Genomic DNA, 19,480 nt, shown 5'->3' with positions numbered 1-19,480 from the left:
AATAGAGAAAATGAAAAAAAATTGAACAAAAAAATAACACAAATAGAGACTAAATTATATATATATATTTTTAAATGAACATATGGAATTGCTAAACGACAACAAAGGGACGCAATATGATACAAAACATGTGTAAGATGCACAGTTGTAAACACAAAACGACCACAAATAACATGTACGGGGCTTTCAGTCAAAGTCGGCTTTCTTGGTCCTCTGCGGGAGGTTTAGACCTCTGTGTCCAACCGCCCTCTCTTTCACAATCGGCTCCAGCATATTCGACTGGAGCTGTCTCTGGTCAGCTGATGCGGGAGTGACGGCACTCAGCTGCCGCTCATTGGTCGCGCGGCATTAGTACGCTCACATGCGCGTGAGTGTCTGTGTTTGGTTTCACTTCCGCACTCCGCTGCTGCCTTGTAGCCTGTTAGCCCTCTTGGCACTTCACATATTTTGAGGGAAAGCGCGTTAATTACCTCGGACAGAAACAAAAATGTTCATTTAAAACGCCTGGCTCCCAAGTTTGATAAGTACATTTATCTGCGTAACAAAACAGCGGCTTTGTTGCTAATTAAGTCAACCAGGAAGCGACGTAAGGGCGAGGAAGCTCTCGGCAACTTGAACTGGCGACGTTTTGAACTGTCAGCTTGTGCGTCAAACTGTTACTCTCAAAGAAGCTTTTCCCAGTAATTTACAGTGCAAGAAGCAATGAAGGTAGGTGCGCAGCATGGGCAAAAGTTGATTTTTTTTCAGTGCTATTTTAACCGTTTCCTCAAGAAAACTTCATGCCTCATGCGGAGAGAAACGGACATTTTGCACGCGCATGCTTTACATGAAGTTAAGGCTTACGAACATCTGGTTTATTAACTTGATTTCCAATCACACAACCAGCGTTGAATGCTTTGTGTTTTGATTTTATATTATAGAATATTATACCAAAACTGGTTTTTTTTTGTTATTCAAAATGCAAATCAAGAGATATGCGATGTAAAGCTTAACCACCTTTTTTTTTTTTTTTTTAAATATAGCATTAGTAGGCCATGTGGATAAAATCTTCTCATGGTTTTCGAAATATTATTATATAAGTCGAGAAACAGTTTATGAATATCAACTAGATGTCTGTTTGGTTAATACACTGAATTAAATACCTTACAAATTCAGGTATGTTAACACATTAATGCAAAAATCGGCCTACAATGGAGATATCGGAAAGATTACAACCACAAATAATGATTAATATTACAGACTAGCTTACCAGTTATTCTCTTGACTTCTCCATCTATCAATTTCACTGAAAAATGTCACAAAATAGTGAGGGAAGAGTCACTATAACGTACCAGAGTCTAAGGTGATGTTCAAATTGCTTGTTTTGTTTAACCAGCAGTCGAAAACCCCAGATTATGCAGCTAATATCATATATGACAAATATTGCTGGCAAATCATCTAATTTCAGATGCAGGGATCAACAAATGTTGAATTGCGCAAATTAAAAATAAATTCACACTGATTTTTTTATCAGCTCGTAAATGGAGTACTCGATCATTTAAGCTTTAAAAGGGATAGTTACTGCCATGTTTATATTACCATGATAAAAACACTCACTTTACATTTTGTCATATTGTCCAATTAATTTAAAATGAATAGTAAGTAATTATATTCAAAATGTGGTTTTTTTTTATTCTAAAGGTAGTCTTAATCATCACTTTTGTGTAACATCTGTTCCAGGTGATCAGTAGTCCCAGTGGGGGGTCCATCCTGGTGTGGACCCTGGCAGTTCAGCTAGTCCTGTGTTGGAATGGGGTGTATGCTACTGACAACACAAAGGACTGTAAACTGTTATCTGAGTCTGACACAGAACAGAAAGTCCTCAAGCGACTAGAGCCGCTCACCCGTAAGAAGTAAGAAATGACTCGTTTGTGCACCACCATTATGACATCGTGGCCCGTTATCATATAATCAGGATTTATTGAATATATAATCCTTTACAGAGGATTATTGCTTGATTGTCCTTTTCCGTTCTGTGTTGTTGTTCTTTTTTTCTTACAGCTTCTGTCTTACATATTGGTGATTGCTTACTGGAATTTGCTCTTGTGTTGTCAGCTTTACAGTTGAGACCAAAGAAGATTCGGAGAGTTACACATATGTGTTCCAGTTGTGTGGGGATGCAGGTGGTGTTCCAGGAGCTGGCGTTATTCAAGTGGACAAGAAAACGCCAAAGAAGCATGTAGTGATTGGGATGTATAATGAAACAAAGGTCCTTGGAGGAAGTAAGATTCTGCAAAATATAAGAATTTCTCCTTTAATTATTTGCCCAGACTTTCTGCTGATCATGAATTTGGGGTGCATGAAACAAAATGATTAATTTTGAAGCTTAAGAACGTTTATTCATTTTTAATTAACTCAACAGAGAACTAATCCTTCTATGTGGTGCCTCAGATCAGTGCTGCCGGTTTTGACATATTCTCGCCCTTCCAGGTGGCTGGGTGATGTTGATTTATGGAAATGGTGACGCGTATGTTAGCCGCTGCTCCAAGGAGAGGAGAAATGCCATCATCATGATCTCTTGCAGCAGGACGACAGACATGGTACATTAAATGCAGATGCAGTGTTTTCTGCAGGTTGACAATTTACTTGTGGTGGCACGCCCTGTGACCAATCTGCATGCAGAGACTTGTGCACTTTAGAGTGGGGGGGAGAGCAGAACCCAAGTTATTTATAGATGTCCCTGAAATGCCTCGCATGCAGGCTATTGGTAGATGCTACAAAATACCATGTTCAGTAAATGCCTCACATGCTACCTATTCGTACAAATCAAATGTTTCCCCAAATTCTAGTATAGGATCTAGTATTAAAAAAAAAATAATGAAATGAGGGTTTTTTTATTTGAAACTGAAGTCACGGCGTCGGCCGACCAAATGTGTAACTTCGATCCCTCACGAACTCGCTGACAAACAGTAATGCACGAGCTCGACACTCTCAAACCTACCGGAATAAATATAATAATTTGAGCCTGATGCTCCAAATTCACAGTTAATTTTCTTCATCAGATTATTTGTCATGTAATAATGTGAACCTATTCACTCAAATTAGACTATTTCTTAAATTACATGTAAAAGGTCAAAGGTCTTGAAGTTTTCAGGTAGATCTACTTTTTTTTTTTACACAGCAGTTTTTAGAAACTGGCTTGTATGGAGATAAAAGAAGTGCAATTGGGATATAGTATAAATTGTATTTTTTTAAGAGCACTTAAAATTTTGTATGAAAACATAATTTGGTCAAATGATTGACCGTAATAATTCGACTCATTTCTCCGGCATGTTTACAAGTGTATTTACATGGTGGATGAGTTTATTTGAATATAGGGAGGAAGGGGGGGGGGGGGGTAGAGATGCACTGATGCTCTGTGTGAGCTATCTGCTTGTGGTCAGATCACTCAATACTCGTGTTAACGCGAGGTGTGAATGGGGCTTTCTCTCCTTTTTTCAGTGGGTGTGCTACCTTGTACTTACCTTTGTTTCTCTTTTGTCTCTCTCCCAGGGTCAGCTGAAAGTGGTCGAGGAAGAAAGGAAGAGGAACCGTGAATGTTTTTACCTCTTTGAGCTGGACTCCAGTGCAGTGTGTCCACCTGTTCAGTCCCATTTTAGCACTGGCTCCATAATACTCATAATGTATGTAAAGACAGTCTGTAATGGCAGCCCTCACTGTTAGTACATACAACATTATCAGTGATCATAATTTCTCCTCTCTCAGTGCTTTCTGTCTTCTGGCTGTTTACCTCGTTGGAGGTTTCCTCTACCAGCGGCTTATCGTTGGAGCCAAAGGGATGGAGCAATTCCCCAATTATGCTTTTTGGGCGGATTTCGGCAACCTGACAGCGGTAAGCCTGTTTTAGTTGATAAGAAATGTCAGTAAAACATCAGGCTAAAGTGACTCTTTTCTTTTACATTCATTACAAACTTGAATTCCCCGTTATAGGATGGGTGCGACTTTGTGTGCCGGTCACGAAATCGAGAGGCAGCCCCTGCTTACCGAGGAGTGACTGCAGAAGCTTTAGCGGAAGAGCCAGAGGAGAGAGATGACCACCTACTACCTATGTGACCTCAGTATGTCAGACATGGGACAGAAATCTTCACTGTGTGACACAGTTTACTCTTTGCGTGTATTCCAGACTTGCACCCAGGGCAACTACTGTCTGATCTGCTTGTCACATAGGAGGGCATGTTCCTCATAGGGCTGACAGACCTGCCCCCTCTTCCTACTCCATACATTTCATTCAGCTGTTTGATGACAAACAAATGGGTGATTCAGCCAAGATTACAAAGTAAAGACTCTTCCATAGAAATTTGGCAGAAAAGGGAGAAATTGAGTTAGTTTTCTACTTGACATGAACTCAGCAGCATATTGTTCATATTTTTTCCCCTTAGCTCATGATTAATTGTTGTTTGAACATTGTATCAGCTGGTTCAAGCTCGTATTTCCCGCGTTCTTCCCTGCAAGTTCCGCAACATACAAATGCTTTTGCTTGTGTAATTTGGCTTCAATCAAACTATGTTTTGAAAGTTCGATTAGTGATATGTGAATGTAAATGTTTAATTTTAGGTAGAGTGACTGTATTTACAGCCTCGCCACACGAGTAGAAATCACTGCAAAAACCAAAGCTTAACTTGAGTATTAGTTGGAGGGAAAACTTTCCACATTAATGTGAATATGCCCCTGAAAAGGTCCTGTCAGCTTCCTGAATGAAATTTCAGCTCAACAGTAACTATCCATTACATTTCTATCTGAAAGGTAAAACATTTGATTAAATTCACTTACTAAACCTACAAATTTGGTGGCAGAAACAAAACACCCAACTAAAATTCAGGATTACAACATTGATTTGAATAACAATATTTTTTTCATAGAAATACTGCCATACAGTTATGAGCAAGTAGAAGACATTTATATATAAATTCTGCTATTTATAATTTATAATTTCGCATTCACTGTAAAACACCAATGTTAGCCATCTCTAAACAATTTGATAATGGACATTACGTTATGTGTAAACCGTGACCTGCCTCCCCACTTGGTAAAATTGATCCAAACACCAGATACAGGTCTACATAATGTGACTTTATTGTTAGTACATTGATGTTTAACCAAATATTCAGACTGCTTCATTGCTTCTAAAGTACAATACGTAGACTGTCAATGAAAGCAATGGGTGTAAACATGTTACAGTTTTTGAGGATATTATTGATGAGATTTGTAATATTTTTACACAAATCTAAACATTAATGCTGCTAAGGACTAAACCAGGCTTTTTGAATTTGATTGAAAAGCTATGTGTTCAGTTTCACTGTTTGAGGTTTAGTTTTAGCAGTCAGTGTGAACACCTATATATATATTTTTTTTTTGTCGAATCTTTTTTTTCTATCACTTTTGTGTTGATTAATGCTGACTTTTCTTTGCTTGGTTTAGTCAATTACATCTTTGTTTATGATCGGGTGGAAATGGTTACACCTGTGGTTGTAGGGAATTGGAAAGCGTCTCGGTTAAGAGACTGCAAATATGTTTGGCTTAAAATTGATTTAAAGTCACAGACCTCTGTTTGTTTTCTAATTCCATAAACAAATAAATGACTGGTTTATGTATTCCCACTGCAGTGGTGAATTCACTACACACACACAAGTGCACTCTGCTTTAAAGATTTAATGGAACTAAGAATGTTTTAATAAAAACATTATGTGTATAACACATTTTTTTATTAGTAATTTGTATTTAACTGAACTTTAGGATTAAGATCTTTGACAATGTGGAACACTTTAATTGATCTTGCAACTCGTCTTGGTAGATGTTTAAGGGAACAGAATTTGGTTTGTGAGGTTTCTTAAGCAGAGCTTCTCAAACCAGACCTAAAGGCTAAAAGTACAAATTTGACACAAAACCTTATTCAGGAAAAAACACGCCTCATGAACAAAATTGGAATGTGGATAAGACAAATATTGATCATAATTGACACTTTAACAATACAAAACTAAACTGAACTGCACTTGTACCAGTCATAAGAGTATGGAGTCTTCATTTTTAAAGTAAAATGTCGAGGTAGATATAAATTAAACAAAAACTTATGAAGTGAACAGCAAACTTGCAGTCTTGTGGGCAAATAGATGACAGTAAATATATCTATAACTTTCATGATTGTAAGGGTTTAGTGGTCAATACAGATCATGGAGATGTGCAGAAATTATTTTATGATTTAAAGAACTTCAACTCCTCTACTGGTGATTTTTCATCCCATAAATAAGCCTACTTATAGAATATGAATTATATATCTATCACTTTGCATATTGTAGCCGTGGAGAAATATCTTCTGTCTACATTTAGACAGGTTGTGTTCATTTGGCAGAATGCACGTCTTTTTTTTTTTGATTGCTTATTTTGTTTGAATTTGCAATGCCTTTGCAATGTTTACATTTCTTTTTTTTGGGGGGGGGGGGGGGGGGGGGACATTTCAGCTTTATTTCCCAGTCATAAACATTTGTTTGAAAAGTAAATCAAATGCATTAAGTTACATTACTCTGATTGAGTGAATTAAAAAATAGTTACATTACTAATTACATTTTAACAGGGTAGTCATCTATTACGTTTCAAAAAACAAATCCAACCCGGTTGTTTGCGGAAGAGGCCTCTCCAGGCCGACAGGTGGTTGCCGGTCATTTTCCGCCCGCCAGCGCACTCAAAGAAGAAGACGAAGAAGAAAGAAGAACTGGAAGCGTAATGGAGGGGGGCGGGGTTTCTGTGGAGGCAAAACGCCTGAAAGCGTCTGTTATTGTTGGCAGCCGCAACCAAGACCGGAATAAGAACTTGATTGCATTTAACTCTGTAAAGGGCAGAAAAACCAAGAAGAGGTAAGTTCACCGAAAAGCATTTTACGCCGACGTGCCGCAGGAGTAATAGTTTGCTGGTTGCTTCGCTTTCCCTTTGCAGAACGCAGCTAGCACTGCTAATTAGTTAGCCTACGTTAAACTTAACAGTTAACGCTGCGGGTTTTTTTTTTTTTTTTTTTTTTTCTTGCACTTAGAAAACATTGATTAAACTAACTAACTTTAATCTAATGTTTTTATAGCATTTCTAACCCATTTAATGCACTAATTGTGGCGTGCCGGGCGGTTGTTTGGGGATTGCAAAATCCATTGTGGTGCAATGGATGGTGGACGGCGAGCTTCTTTTTAGTGTTTTGAACTTTTCCTCCATGTTGTTCTTTCTCCTCTACTCATCTGTCATGCTGACAGCTGGTCTGCTAAAGAAAACACCACAATGCTCCTGCCTGCCACGGTAGTGGTCAACCGGAGCCAGTGAAAACTTCTGGTGTGGCCAAAAGTAGTTGCACCTTTTGTGCAGGGTGTCGCAAACTACATATAATAAAGAATAACCCCGCTGCAACTTGGTTTATACAAAATAATGCATAATCTTTGAGGTGCATTCTTGCACTTTTACTGATAACCAGCCCTTTTGTTCTGTGCATAAGGCATAATAACTGATTGTTTGTTTTTTCGTGTTCGTCCGAGACGTCGCTGAAGTTGGCTTCTGATTCGCTGTTTTAAGGGGAAAGTTGAGGGAAACTTGACTTCCAGCTCTGAATTGCCGATTCTCCGTTTTTTGCACCTCCTATTGCTGTAAAATCATGACAGACATTTTAGATAAAGCCTTAACTTTATCCTCAATGCACTTAAAAACTTTTTTTCTTTTAAACCTTTTATTGTATTTTTTGAAAATGAAGCAAAGGGACAAATCACTGCTTTTCACATCTAGACCACGTTAGACCTGGTCCAGCTCGACAACCGCTACACTCAGACAGGTCAAACCTGGATTAAATGATCCCAGAGAGGCTGGAGATTTTTTTTCTTCCCTACCTAAACCACATTAGACCTGGTGCAGATTGTCTGTTAGAGTTTGTTGTTTTCAATATTGCTTTTAGTGTAAAGCTTCAGTGAGGGTTAACAAATGTTCAACAAGCCTTCATACGGAGATATTTACAGTTAAATGTTCAAAGTTTTTGGTTTTGTGCAGCAATCATGGATGCCAGTGAAGACCAAAACACAGGCACCACCAATGGGAATCCTCAGACGAGTGGGAACTCCCGTGCACCCCAGATAGCTCACATGTCTCTATATGAGAGACAAGCTGTCCAGGTGAGGTTTTGTGTACACAAACTAACACATTGATGTGCAGAGAAGAAGAATGCTTGGTATCTTAAACTGGCCTCTTAAATATGTGTCTGTGTTTGTATAGGCTCTTCAAGCACTGCAAAGACAGCCGAATGCAGCTCAGTACTTCCAGCAGCTCATGCTGCAGCAGCAGATCAATAGTGCCCAACTTCACAACTTGGCTGCCGTGCAACAGGTAACCAGAACATTTAGTCGGTACAAAAATAGGGTCAGCAGAAGCATCACGCCCCATCCGTCTCGTTTCTCTCTTCAAACCAGGCCACGCTTGCAGCTAGTCGCCAGTCCAATACTTCAAGTAATAGCATGTCCCAAGTGCCTACCACTGTAAGTTTTAATGTTAATTATGTTAAAATGATTGATTAGACAGCTAGTTTAAAAAAAAAAAAAAATAGTAGATAGGTTTGATTTAAGAATGTACATGGCTTTTTTTTCCTTCTAGGTCAACCGGATGTGTTGCTTAGGCACCATGTCCATTTTTAAGTAATAATCAGTTAAATGCATGCATATTGCCCTTGTCTGTCTCCCAGTTGTTGTTTTTTTATAATGGAATAATTTCGTTGGTATCTTCATAACTAGGCTTATGAATTCTACAGATCTAAGGGCAGGTACAGCAGTTTTTTGTGGGTCAAAAGTAAAACCTCTTGTTAACTCAAGCAATTATAGCTGCTATAAGTGTTCAGAAGACAAAACCAACATAAAGTAAACTCCATCAGCAGAAAGGTTTGGCAATTCATGAAGTCTTCCTTTTGGTCAATCAGAAAAATATTTGCCATTACAAGGTTGACCATCTCTAATGCTTCTTACATAGGTCAACCGCTCCCTTAGGGCTCCTCTTGCCTCTCAGCTCATCTTCATGCCTGGTGGTACAGCAACAGCTACTGTAGCAACAGTTACCCAGACTCAGCCACAGCCGCAGCAGCTGCCGCATGAAATTGCTTCTACCACTGCGAGTGCCCAGGTGGACAATGATCAGGTTTGAGTACTATTACTTACTAGTAATGAGAAGTCTTAGCTATTTAAAGTCACACAGTCTCAGAGACATGGCTGCCAAGCAAAAACTATATCACTCTATATCAATTCTAATGTGTTTCACCTCAACCTGCTTCTTTCTTTATCTCCCAGGTACAGAACCTGGCCCTACACTGTACCACAACTCCCAAAGTAGTTGCTATCAAGTCTGAGCTTCTGGAGAGAAAAGATGCTGCCAGTTTTACGCTGAGTCAGCAGCAGCAACAGACCTTCCCCCATACGGCTCAGCAGCAACACGTGCAGCCACAACAGCAACAACAAATGGCCAAAGCCACCTTTACTCAGCACTCTGCCGCCAACCAAATGACTGTAAAGACTGGAAACCAGGCTGCCATGACTGTAACTCCTGCTGCTTCCATAGCTCCTTCATCCACCTCCTCTACAGCACTCCCTCTCTCCCAACTCCTCCTCTCCTCCTCTGCTGCCCCTATGATCCTGGTGCCCACCTCAAATGTTCCTACCTCCTCTCAGGGCTACACCATCAGCACGGTGGCGCCAAAAGCCAACGTTAACACGCAGACTCTGGTGGTGCAGCCGCTGCAACAGGCCAGCAGTAATTTAGACAAAGGTCCTGTTCCAATTCAGCCAAAGATGGCTCATGGACACCGCTTACCTGTGCAGCTGCCCCCTCGACACCCACCTCCCATTCTCCCAGCTCCGCCTAGTAACAGCCAGGCCATTACGGGGGGTCACAACCCTCCCCACATCCCGGTCCAGCTTGTGGGGGCCAGGCAGGGTTTAGCAGTAAACGTACAAACTGTGGCCCTTGCGCAGGTACGAAGCAGCACAGCCCAGGAAAATCCGACTGGGGGGAATATTTGCGCAGTTTCCAACAACACTGCCATGGTAAGATCACCCACTGAAAGGATGTAGTGCTTTGGTCAGGTGTAAGCGTAACTATCTTTGTACAAGGCTTTGAAATATTTTAATCTGTTTTGTTTTCCACATACAATTAGACCAAGCCTGTCATTGGTTCTCTGAAGAGAAAATCTGACTGTGATGCACCAAGTGAGATGGCAGACTCTTCAGACTCTGCACCCACAAAAGATTCTGCTCCTCCTTTATCCCTGGTCCCTACTAAAGGTATGTCAGTGTGTCATCTCCAAATGAAGTACCAATTATACTGCAGGTCTAGAAAATTGGTCCTAATTTTGCCTGTTTCTTTCATTCCTCATCAGCTCCTCCTGTAGAAGCTGCATTTTCATCTCCCCCCACCCTTTCGTTGCATCTGCCCTTATCAAGAGTCGGGCACGGGGACAAAGACAGAGCGCCTGTTCCTCAGGCAGTGGTCAAACCTCAAGTACTCACTCACCTCATCGAGGGCTTTGTGATTCAGGAGGGAGCTGAGCCCTTCCCTGTAAGTGCACCCTACCACGATGATGCACATTGAATCTAATCTTGCATCGGAATGGCGCTTGGCTATACACTTTTCCATGTGAAGGATTTCTTACTGTCAGGCTTGTGTTGGATGTGACAGGTTGCTGGACTCCTCAAAGACAGAGATTTTGCTCTGGTCGGCCGCACAGAGAACGGACCCCCGTGTAAGTGTTGTTTTATTAATTCTTGTGATGTCCCCAAAACTCTGTTTATGGTGTCAACATGTAGTTTTTCATTTTATCCCCAGTGTTGAAGTGCGAGTACTGTGGAAGCCTCGCTCCAGCCAGCCAGTTCAGAGGATCGAAGAGATTCTGTTCAAAAACTTGTGCTAAGAGGTACAGTTTCCTTCATCATCAAGTTTCCCACGTCAGCATTATTTTTGAACATTGTATGATTGTTTGTTCAATCTTAATTACCCCTAAAAGATCTGTCCTTTATACAAAGAAAAGGCATTCGTATGTACGAGGTGCGATCAAAAAGTTTTGACTGCTCCTGTTGTGCATAAATGGAGCGCAGCACTGTCATGTGCATGGAGCAGGCTTAAGCTATTACAGTAACAAGTAACATTGCTTTCCAAATGTCTCTCTTTGTGTACCCAACGACACATATAAAGTAAAAAGAGAACAAACAAAAAAAAGGAATATAAGAAATCAAATGTGTCTAATTTACTTTACTACTTTATTTTAATTTATTTGTATTCATACAGAGGAGGCTAAAAGGTGAGAAAAGGGTGGGAGAATCTTTAATGTGAAAGAAGCCCTGTAATGTGTTCCTTAGTAATGATAGAGTTATTTTGTTTGTTTTGATTTACAGGTACAATGTAAGCTGCAGCCATCACTTCAAGACCAGCAGAGGGAGGAGTGGTGCAGGGCTGGCACCTCCGCCCACAGAGAGCGCTGCCAGGCGGAGGGGTCCCTCTCGCATGGGCAGCTCTAATATCACCTGTAATAAAATATCCAGCAAGCGTCTTCCTGTCAAGGTGAGACCTGTAGTTTTTAAGACGTGGGGTTTACCACACCTTCTGTATTTTTCCTCTTGTATTCTTCTTGTGTTGTTCCGCTGGAAACACTCACAGAGCACCAAATGTGTGTTGTTTCACTGCTAAAAAATAGTACCTGATAAACGTCATCTTTTACTGTTGGACTTTGTATTTTAATCTCTACTGTGTTGGGTGTAGTGTCACTCGGAGTCCAGCCGCTCAGAGGATGTGTCCAGCGATGGGGAAGAGGAGGAGGACGACTCACCCTCGTTGTCTCCAAGCTCATCACACTCCTGCTCGAGAGCCGACCACAGCGCTCCTCAGTCCGACAGCTCAGCACCTGGAAGCCTGCCACTAGAGGGGGCTAACTTTCTCTCCGCGACCCCGGCTCAGTGGAATGTGGAGGAAGTCTGCAGGTTTATCTCCTCACTTCAAGGTTGGTGGTCATCGCTCAGGTTGCAGTTAATTTCAGATTTGTCGATATAAGTATCTCATTGTCGTGTGCTCTAATCGGATCTCCTTGCTTCTTCGTTGCGTTCAGGCTGTGAGGAGTTGGCTGCCCAGTTTCTGTCGCAGGAAATAGACGGGCAGGCTCTGCTGCTTTTGCGAGAAGACCATCTAATCTCCACCATGAACATCAAGTTGGGCCCTGCTCTCAAAATCTGTGCCTCCATCAACAGCCTGCGTGAGTAATGCCGTCAGTGCTTTAGAAGGACACCAGGATCGTTTTCTCATCACTAACGTCTTACTGGAATCAACACTTGGACTCTTTAAAGATAAGACTGAGATCCTTGGGACAGTGAGGAGGTTTTTAGGACATTGAATGTGAAAATAACACGTATCACGGTCATGTGTGAGTTGTGAGCAGTTGATGCCACAGATTGAACTGAAGTATCCATGTTGGTAGTGTTTATCATTTATATTTCTGTCACTGTGAATAGAGACGTTTTGTTCGTATCTACCAACCTGGAGTTATTCATGCTTCTGACTTGGACAGTGTTGGGTATAAAAAAATTAAAAAAAAAAAAAAAAAAAAAAGGTACCTTGCCTTGTTGTTGTCTTTCACACGGTGCTTTAACTTTAATGACATGATTTTGAATGACAACAATGGTCCATTATGTGTATATTTTCAGTCTTTTAGTCGTGTACTTGTTTTGCCATAGATGTTCAACCCAGGACACTCAAAACACCTGGTATTTTAATTAGTTCATTTTACCAGTTATTAAAAGTTTAGTTTTGTATCTTTTCCATTTTATACTACAATCAGAATTATTTTTTCATGGATTACAATCTAGTTTTAGTAGCTTTAATCAACTTAACTACCTGAAAATAGGTATTCCTCACGGTTTGCTCTCAAGGGCTGAGTGGAAGTGCTCTCTGTACATGTATGCAGTACTACCAATAAACAGTACCTGTTACTGGAGCTGGCTGTGTGCTTTTCTTCCTCCCAGTGTCACCCATTTGAAAAAGGGTGAAAAAAAAAAGGTCCTTCTCGGCATTGTGGCGATATTTTTTATTTACATTTGAGTTGATGTAGACAGTTTGAGTTAATTTGTTAGTAATAGATGTCCACATAAGCTGAATTTACACAGTAAACCGATAATAGTATTAATCACACTGACATGTCCTTCATTTCCATAACTCTGCCTGAGATGAAATCATACAAAAATATATTAATAACATATAATACATCTGTTAACATACATTGGCGTGTTCAAACATGACTTGTAAACCATCATATCTCGACAGTGTCACCCACAAGTTCAGGATACAGCAACTATACATTTGTCAGGTTTACACATCTTCCAAGTCCATGACTACAAATCACCAGTTCCATTTCCCCTGAAGAGATTAGAGATTAAATTAAAGAAACACAACTAATGTTTTACTGAGATGAAAATGAATGGCTCCCAAAACTCAGTTAGAAAGCAGTTTTTCTTTTGTTGTATCAATCTATAGAAGAAAAAGGAGAATTCTTTAAATTTCAATGCCAAAATTGCATCTGAAAGTCATTGTTAAACAAAAGGTGCAATTTTTTTCTGCCACTGGCAGTGATCAGAAAACTGTGTAGCTGTTGGTTTCCCCGTATCCTGCTTCCTGTAGGTACTTTTCAATGTTAACTGTCCCGGACGTCTTGAAGACCTTGTCAGAGGCGCTCTTCTCCCCTGAGACGAGCTTCCGGCTCACTTCAGCCAGAGACGGTCGATCTTGATCCTTCCACTGGCAGCAACCTTTAATGACCGTGTATCTGAGAGAAGAAAGAAAACAGTCTGAACTCTAAAGTACATTTACTAAAGAGTGAAACTCTGATCAATGGATGGCTTCAGGTTCGGTGTTTTATCATCTGGAGAATGCAGTGGATGCTTACAGTGTGGCGGAGCAGTTGGAGGGTTTTTTCAGACTTTTTCCTCGTTGATGAAACTGTAGAAGCTCATTCACTGAGATCTCTGCAAACGGAGCCTCACCTGGAGAGAAAAGGAGAGAATATATATATATATATATATATACTGTAGCATATGGAAAGACGTACGTATTATAAACGGGTAGGAGCAGGGTTCCCACTGGTCATAGAATTTCTGGACTATCAGGGAATTATAAAAAAAAAAGGGGGGGGATCAAGGGATTTACTTGTATTTTGGGCCATTTCTTAATGAAAGATTTTTCTATATAGTGTTATTTAACTTGTTTAATGACTGGTTTTCTCCCCTTCCTGCTCATCAACAATCACTTCAGTCAAGATTTTACCTGTAGCTGCAAGCATGCCAGGAAAATGTAAATTTTAAGTAGTTATAAAACTACTATTAATCTATTCAAATCTGGAAGAGGGAGCCCTCTGCAGCCACACTAACAGTATAAAGCATTTTTAGTCAGTGAAAGCTAGGGAATTTGACACTTGACTAAAAGTGGTGACCCTGTAGGAGTATGTGATAATTATATTTGTTTTATTTGTTTTTTAGAAAAGCAACCAAAAACTGCCAGATGGGCATTTCTTGTTTTTGGTTACTGCAACAAATTAAATCGTTTACAGGTTAAGGTACCACAGTGCTGCAAAAAAAAAAATCATTTTAAAATCAAAAATTTCAATAGTCTCGTTAATTGATTTTCAACACTGTCTGAAATTGCCTATTGCAACCAGTAATACTGTATAAAAGGTTTGGGAACAATTCGGACTGAGGAGAAACTTCACTTCTCATCATAGGTGCTTTTTAAGGCTCTATGAGCCAAAGGTACTTACCCAGAGTTGCCATTTCATACAGTAGGATGCCAAATGACCAGCTAGAAAGGGACACAGAGGCAAATACTGTTACAGTCTTCCATTCAGTTGATGCTCTTAATACTGAATACAGTATAAGAGTAGCCAAAAATCCTAGCAACTACATTTATTAAATGATTTCAGGAATTCATTCTGCAGCAGCTCCTGTTTCAGAGGCTATAAACAACAAAGAACACCAGCTCATCTGTGGCACAGCTGACGCATGACGTTTCAGCACAAATAGAGGTTATGAAATGAGCTCACATGTCGCTGCTCTGACTGGCAGGCCTCTTGGCTAACAGCTCTGGCGCCTGCCACTTCTTCATGCTGGTATCATCTTTCCGAGTAGGTCCTTGGTTCTTCCGCGTATACACTCCATGCAGGCCCCAAAGCTTGGTCGTGAACTCCTTGCTGACCAGCACGTTGCGAGCACGGATGTTCCCGTGGAGGAGATCTTTGCTGTGAAGGAACTCCTGATCGGGAGACAATACAAGGATTTCAGGATAAAAGAGACGAGCCTGTGCAGTTATGTAAATATGTAAAGATCTTTCTATAGCATGAAAATGTGACAACCAGAAAAGGCAGCTTATTTGATGGTGATGGATCAGGAAAATGAAAAGTAGTTAAAAATATACTTTTTTGAGTATTTGGAGATTAAAACATTTGTTTTTGCAAAGTTAAGTTTTTCTGTTTTTGAAAAACAAAACAAAAATGAAACTGTGACATAAAAACCCCCAAAAATGCAATGTTTTTGTCTAATTGGGATTATCAGGTTCAGTATGTCCAGAGTTCAATGAAAGCTGAGAAGGGAAATGTTAGTGTTGACTGACGTATGTCGATTTGAAAGTCAAACAAGCTTAAGACACGCTGTAGTTATTAGCTTACTAACCAGTGCAGAGGCCACCTGTTGGGCCATGGTGAATATTCTTCTCTCAGTCATTTCACATGGAAGATCCACATGTTCCTGTAGAACAAATAGAAATCCTTCTACAGATCTGGATACAGATACATTTTCTTTTTGTTTGAATGCTATTTTTCTTTAGTTCTTTGGTTTGATGTTCAACAGAGAGTCATTTCACACATACTGCAGCACTAAAGCTCCATACAAATATACCTCGCACTTCCTACCTGTCTGCATCGCCACAAGAAACTGAGCAGGTCTCTGTTTTCCAGCTCTTCCACGACTGTAACCAGAGGAGCCCGAAGTGAGACCACACCGAGAAGCTCTGGCAGGAACGGATGCGGTCCAAGCTGCGCCAGGAAGGATGCGAAGCCCAGGAAGCTGTGTCTTTCTGTGGCATCGGCTGAGTCTGTGGAGGGTGAGAAGGACACAGAGATGAGTGAAAATGAATCATAGTTAATCCTGCAAACAAACTTCCTTTTAGATTCTCACCATTTAGCACCCGCAGCACCACATTCCTGTTTTCCATACGGGCCCTGTAGAGGGACACGGAGGAGTCGGAGTGCAGGGAGAAGGCAGTGGGCAGAGGGGTGACCAGGTTGAAGGACTCGGGCAGCCTCTTGCGGGGCAGCTCTCTGGGCTGGACGATGGGGATGAAGCTGGGCGTGAAGGGCTGCGGCGGAGGGCTTGGAGGGAGAGCCGGTGTGCTCGCAGATACGGAGAGGTCCTTGGAGGGGTAGCTGTCCGGGGGGTGGAAGGTGGAGTAGGAACTGGGCACGTCCAAAGCGATACTTTCATGCTCCAGAACATTGATACCTGGTGGAGCTACAGGCAGAGAGATGAGAACAATTATTAGGAGGCACAGCTGCAAGAATTAACATGAAAGTGTGTAAATAGACGTGCTGGAAAAAGCCCAAGGGAAGCCCCTTATAATGATTCTAGGGGGGGGGACAGCGGAGGCTCTCCTTGCTTTATGAAAAACCTTGAATGTGGCTTTTTAAAGTATAAAACAGAAGATGAGACTATCTATTTCTCTCCCTGAAACTATAATTTATTGATTTATACAAATACTAAGTAAAATATTTCAAGACCACCATATGTTTGATGGTAAAAAAATTTTAAACTTTTTTTCAAGTCCCCTTATGAAGGCATACTTTATGTTATTACAACTGTATTGCATTCATTATTCTGTGGACGCTCACAGAGTAATTAAATCTGCTCAGCACAACATTATAATGTCTTATAAACCATTTATTGAATGTTTCCATAGTGCTTATAAAAGTTATATAAGGGGAATTGAGGGTTTCACAATCAAAATTTGCATACCTCACAGCAGCAACCTGAAAGTAAATGGGAGGTGGTTGCTTTTGCCGTTTTTGTTAAAAGTATTTCGATTAAATATTATGGAAAATCATTTCAAAATAACAAACACTCTCTAAGCACAGGGCAGACATTTAACAAATATATAATTTAAAGGATCAGTAAGTAGAATTTAGGGGCATAATTGTGTTTTAATTTGTGTATAATCACCTGAAACTAAGAATCGTATAAAGAGGGCCAAAAGGGCCAAACCGAACAATGGCTCTACAGAGGTCCTTTTACTATTTTTTTACTAGTTTTGCGGCCACTGTGGATTCTATTGTTAGGGGAGGATGAGGCGAAGGGTATTCAATTGGCTGCAATCTGCAACCTCACCATTAGATGCCACTAAATCCTACACACTATTCCTTTAAAAAAAAAAAAAAAAGACATCAGTCACATCACATCAATTTATTGCTCATTATAAGAAATATACTTTTGGAAATGAATATTTTAATCTGCCAATATTTTAATCTGCCATGTCTTTTCAGGGCTCTTACCATCAATGCCATGCAGCATCCTCCTGGAATTTGACTTTGAGGCAGCTGGGCGGATACGATCGACCTTCTCTGGACAAAAGCGCAGCAGTAAAATGAAAACCAGAGTGACCAGGAAGCTGGCCAGCAGGAAGATGGGCACGACGATCACCTCCTGCTCATACACACGGATCTCTGCGAACAGGAGCACGTACAAGAAAACAAAACACTTCATAAACACTGAGCAAGTCTCAGATAGTGATCTCAATATGGCAGACCTGTTTATACAGTATGTGCTAGTATGTTTGTTCAACTGACAAGTTAACCATCTTCTATTTTCAGACAATGACAAGAGACTGCTCCCTAACCAGGGTTATTATTGCAAATTCTGCATATCATATGGAGAGGTCGGCCGGACCTGTTCAGTGACCCGCTGATAAAACTCACCACAAATAGTGTCTCCATGTTTGCAGCGGAAGTCGGCCTCTGATAATGAAGACATCCTGTTGAACGTGAAAAACAGTTGAAGAGATGCAAAGAAATGTTCCTCATGCAGAGCTCACACAGACAGCTTAAAACATTCCGTAGGTCTCCAGTGCTTTCATATACTTACAGTTGTTGTTTTAATAGCTTAAGGGGTAGTTTAAATCATTAAAGCCAATAAATAAATAGATGATTAAAAACAACAGATAAAGTGACAGCGTTTGTCCTGAAATCCTTTTGGTCTCCTGAGCAGACTCTGTTAATAGTAACATGACTCTTCCCGATAACCAGTATGAGAAGGTGTCTGTGCAATTGTGTAACTGAGACCAGGAACTTTAGATGTTATTTCACTGTCTGAGAGGCAGACTGTTTTATTCCTGCTAAAGACAATCACAATACAAACTCTGGACACTTAAATATATTGATTTATGCTTATTTCATACTTTTTTTGTGATACAAAACACTGACATTTTTTTTTTTATCTCCGCACAAAATTGTAGTATTTGTTAATCTGTAGATAAATTATTAGCTGGTTTAATCAACATGTACACAGACACAAATCCTTTTACGTCAGATCCAAGATCTCTGAACCGGTTCATCTACATTTTTTTGACACATTAATGCTACTGCTGCATTACACACCCAAAGGGCAAACATGAATGGCAAAACAGCACGCCCAGACGGAAATTAAAATGTTATAAAATCCACTAAAAGGCTGCAATTAGAGTAAGATACACTCTTAAAGCTTTTATGAAATGAACATATTGCAAACACATCTGCTCACTCTACCTCCCAGGTGTCTTAAGGATACATCACGTCTTAACAACAGATGCAGTGATAGTGTAATAATAGCAGAGATGTGGTGTACAAACACTTACCTCACCGTCTTTAATTGATTCTTACAACCAAAAGAGAATAAAGTTGAAGTTCTTCCTGTTATTGCTGGCTCATGTTTCCCTCCTTCAAACAGTTGGGCACTTTTCAAACATCTTCCCAGCTGAATGTGGAGACGCGCTCAGCTGTGTTGTTCAGATCTTCATTGTTGTGTCTCTCAGGTGATTTGTCAGGCTCAGGGGATCAATGCGCTGCTCTGTTTGTCTACCTTCCACCTTCTATATTTTTTTTTAACTCCACCCCCCTCCTCACCTGTTCCATATCATTCACCTCTCTTATTTACTTTTTCCTTCCTCCTTCTTGCCTGCCTCCTTCTTAGCATAATCCACAGCCTTGATCTCTCTTTGAAGACTTTGCTACCATATTCTGTAATTTGTCTTTCCCTTTAAGCTAATGTATGTTTGCTACTTATAACCCTGCCTTTCTCCTCTTTGTTGAGGGAAACTGGTCCTGCTGCTCCTTTTCATTTTTCTGTCTCAAGCCCTTTGTTTAGCCTGTTTGTCCCTTTTTGCCCAGGAACTC

At 40.4% G+C, this 19,480-nt stretch overlaps 3 protein-coding genes and 1 long non-coding RNA gene across 5 annotated transcripts; 3 read left to right on the top strand and 1 right to left on the bottom strand.

The window, feature by feature from the left end:
* Positions 1-389: 389 nt before the first annotated feature.
* On the top strand, positions 390-5,735 carry m6pr (mannose-6-phosphate receptor (cation dependent)). The gene is made up of 7 exons (XM_069142533.1): positions 390-708; positions 1,720-1,892; positions 2,095-2,261; positions 2,470-2,579; positions 3,532-3,662; positions 3,745-3,871; positions 3,970-5,735. Exons 1-7 carry the CDS (start codon positions 703-705, stop codon positions 4,090-4,092), a joined length of 837 nt encoding a protein of 278 aa, XP_068998634.1. The 5' UTR covers positions 390-702; the 3' UTR covers positions 4,093-5,735.
* Positions 5,736-6,650: 915 nt separating this feature from the next.
* phc1 (polyhomeotic homolog 1) lies at positions 6,651-13,015 on the top strand. 2 transcript variants are annotated; one of them, XM_069142531.1, is made up of 13 exons: positions 6,651-6,887; positions 8,050-8,171; positions 8,272-8,382; positions 8,466-8,531; positions 9,016-9,180; positions 9,330-10,082; positions 10,193-10,319; positions 10,415-10,593; positions 10,714-10,777; positions 10,861-10,948; positions 11,427-11,592; positions 11,791-12,028; positions 12,134-13,015. In XM_069142531.1, exons 2-13 carry the CDS (start codon positions 8,055-8,057, stop codon positions 12,283-12,285), a joined length of 2,226 nt encoding a protein of 741 aa, XP_068998632.1. In that variant the 5' UTR covers positions 6,651-6,887; positions 8,050-8,054; the 3' UTR covers positions 12,286-13,015. The 2 variants fall into 2 exon arrangements, with proteins under 2 accessions (XP_068998632.1, XP_068998633.1); XM_069142532.1 differs by lacking the exon at positions 8,466-8,531 and having other exon boundaries at positions 6,652-6,887.
* A 77-nt stretch (positions 13,016-13,092) lies between these two features.
* On the bottom strand, positions 13,093-19,466 carry styk1b (serine/threonine/tyrosine kinase 1b). Its single transcript, XM_069142530.1, has 10 exons — positions 18,943-19,466; positions 18,029-18,084; positions 17,606-17,776; positions 16,239-16,571; positions 15,974-16,155; positions 15,735-15,809; positions 15,110-15,318; positions 14,828-14,868; positions 13,961-14,057; positions 13,093-13,840 (listed from the first exon to the last, which is right to left on the bottom strand). Exons 2-10 carry the CDS (start codon positions 18,081-18,083, stop codon positions 13,648-13,650), a joined length of 1,356 nt encoding a protein of 451 aa, XP_068998631.1. The 5' UTR covers position 18,084; positions 18,943-19,466; the 3' UTR covers positions 13,093-13,647.
* Positions 16,086-18,990, top strand: LOC138194092 (uncharacterized). Its single transcript, XR_011177903.1, has 3 exons — positions 16,086-16,164; positions 17,597-17,792; positions 17,924-18,990. It is a non-coding gene; the product is annotated as an uncharacterized lncRNA (long non-coding RNA).
* Positions 19,467-19,480: the final 14 nt, after the last annotated feature.

This window comes from Embiotoca jacksoni, unplaced genomic scaffold (genome assembly GCF_022577435.1).
Source record: "Embiotoca jacksoni isolate LCO1_2020_lvr unplaced genomic scaffold, fEmbJac1.0.p SCAF_11, whole genome shotgun sequence".
Taxonomy (NCBI): Eukaryota; Metazoa; Chordata; class Actinopteri; family Embiotocidae; genus Embiotoca; species Embiotoca jacksoni.
The sequence above is the reverse complement of the archived record's forward strand: the minus strand, read 5'-3'. Positions and strand labels throughout refer to the sequence as shown.

What these genes read in the sequence shown, in the direction of transcription:
- m6pr (XM_069142533.1), top strand. An exon ending in GCAGCAGGACGACAGACATG is followed by an intron (nt 2,580 to 3,531) that starts GTACATTAAATG and finishes TCTCTCTCCCAG; the next exon opens with GGTCAGCTGAAAGTGGTCGA. An exon ending in ATTTCGGCAACCTGACAGCG is followed by an intron (nt 3,872 to 3,969) that starts GTAAGCCTGTTT and finishes TCCCCGTTATAG; the next exon opens with GATGGGTGCGACTTTGTGTG.
- phc1 (XM_069142531.1), top strand. Translation starts at nt 8,055, where the DNA reads ATGGATGCCAGTGAAGACCAAAACACAGGCACCACCAATGGGAATCCT. An exon ending in ACTTGGCTGCCGTGCAACAG is followed by an intron (nt 8,383 to 8,465) that starts GTAACCAGAACA and finishes TCTTCAAACCAG; the next exon opens with GCCACGCTTGCAGCTAGTCG. An exon ending in ATCCCTGGTCCCTACTAAAG is followed by an intron (nt 10,320 to 10,414) that starts GTATGTCAGTGT and finishes ATTCCTCATCAG; the next exon opens with CTCCTCCTGTAGAAGCTGCA.
- styk1b (XM_069142530.1), bottom strand. Translation starts at nt 18,083, where the DNA reads ATGTCTTCATTATCAGAGGCCGACTTCCGCTGCAAACATGGAGACACT. An exon ending in ACATGGAGACACTATTTGTG is followed by an intron (nt 17,777 to 18,028) that starts GTGAGTTTTATC and finishes TCCTGTTCGCAG; the next exon opens with AGATCCGTGTGTATGAGCAG. An exon ending in GATGCTGCATGGCATTGATG is followed by an intron (nt 16,572 to 17,605) that starts GTAAGAGCCCTG and finishes CTCTGCCTGTAG; the next exon opens with CTCCACCAGGTATCAATGTT.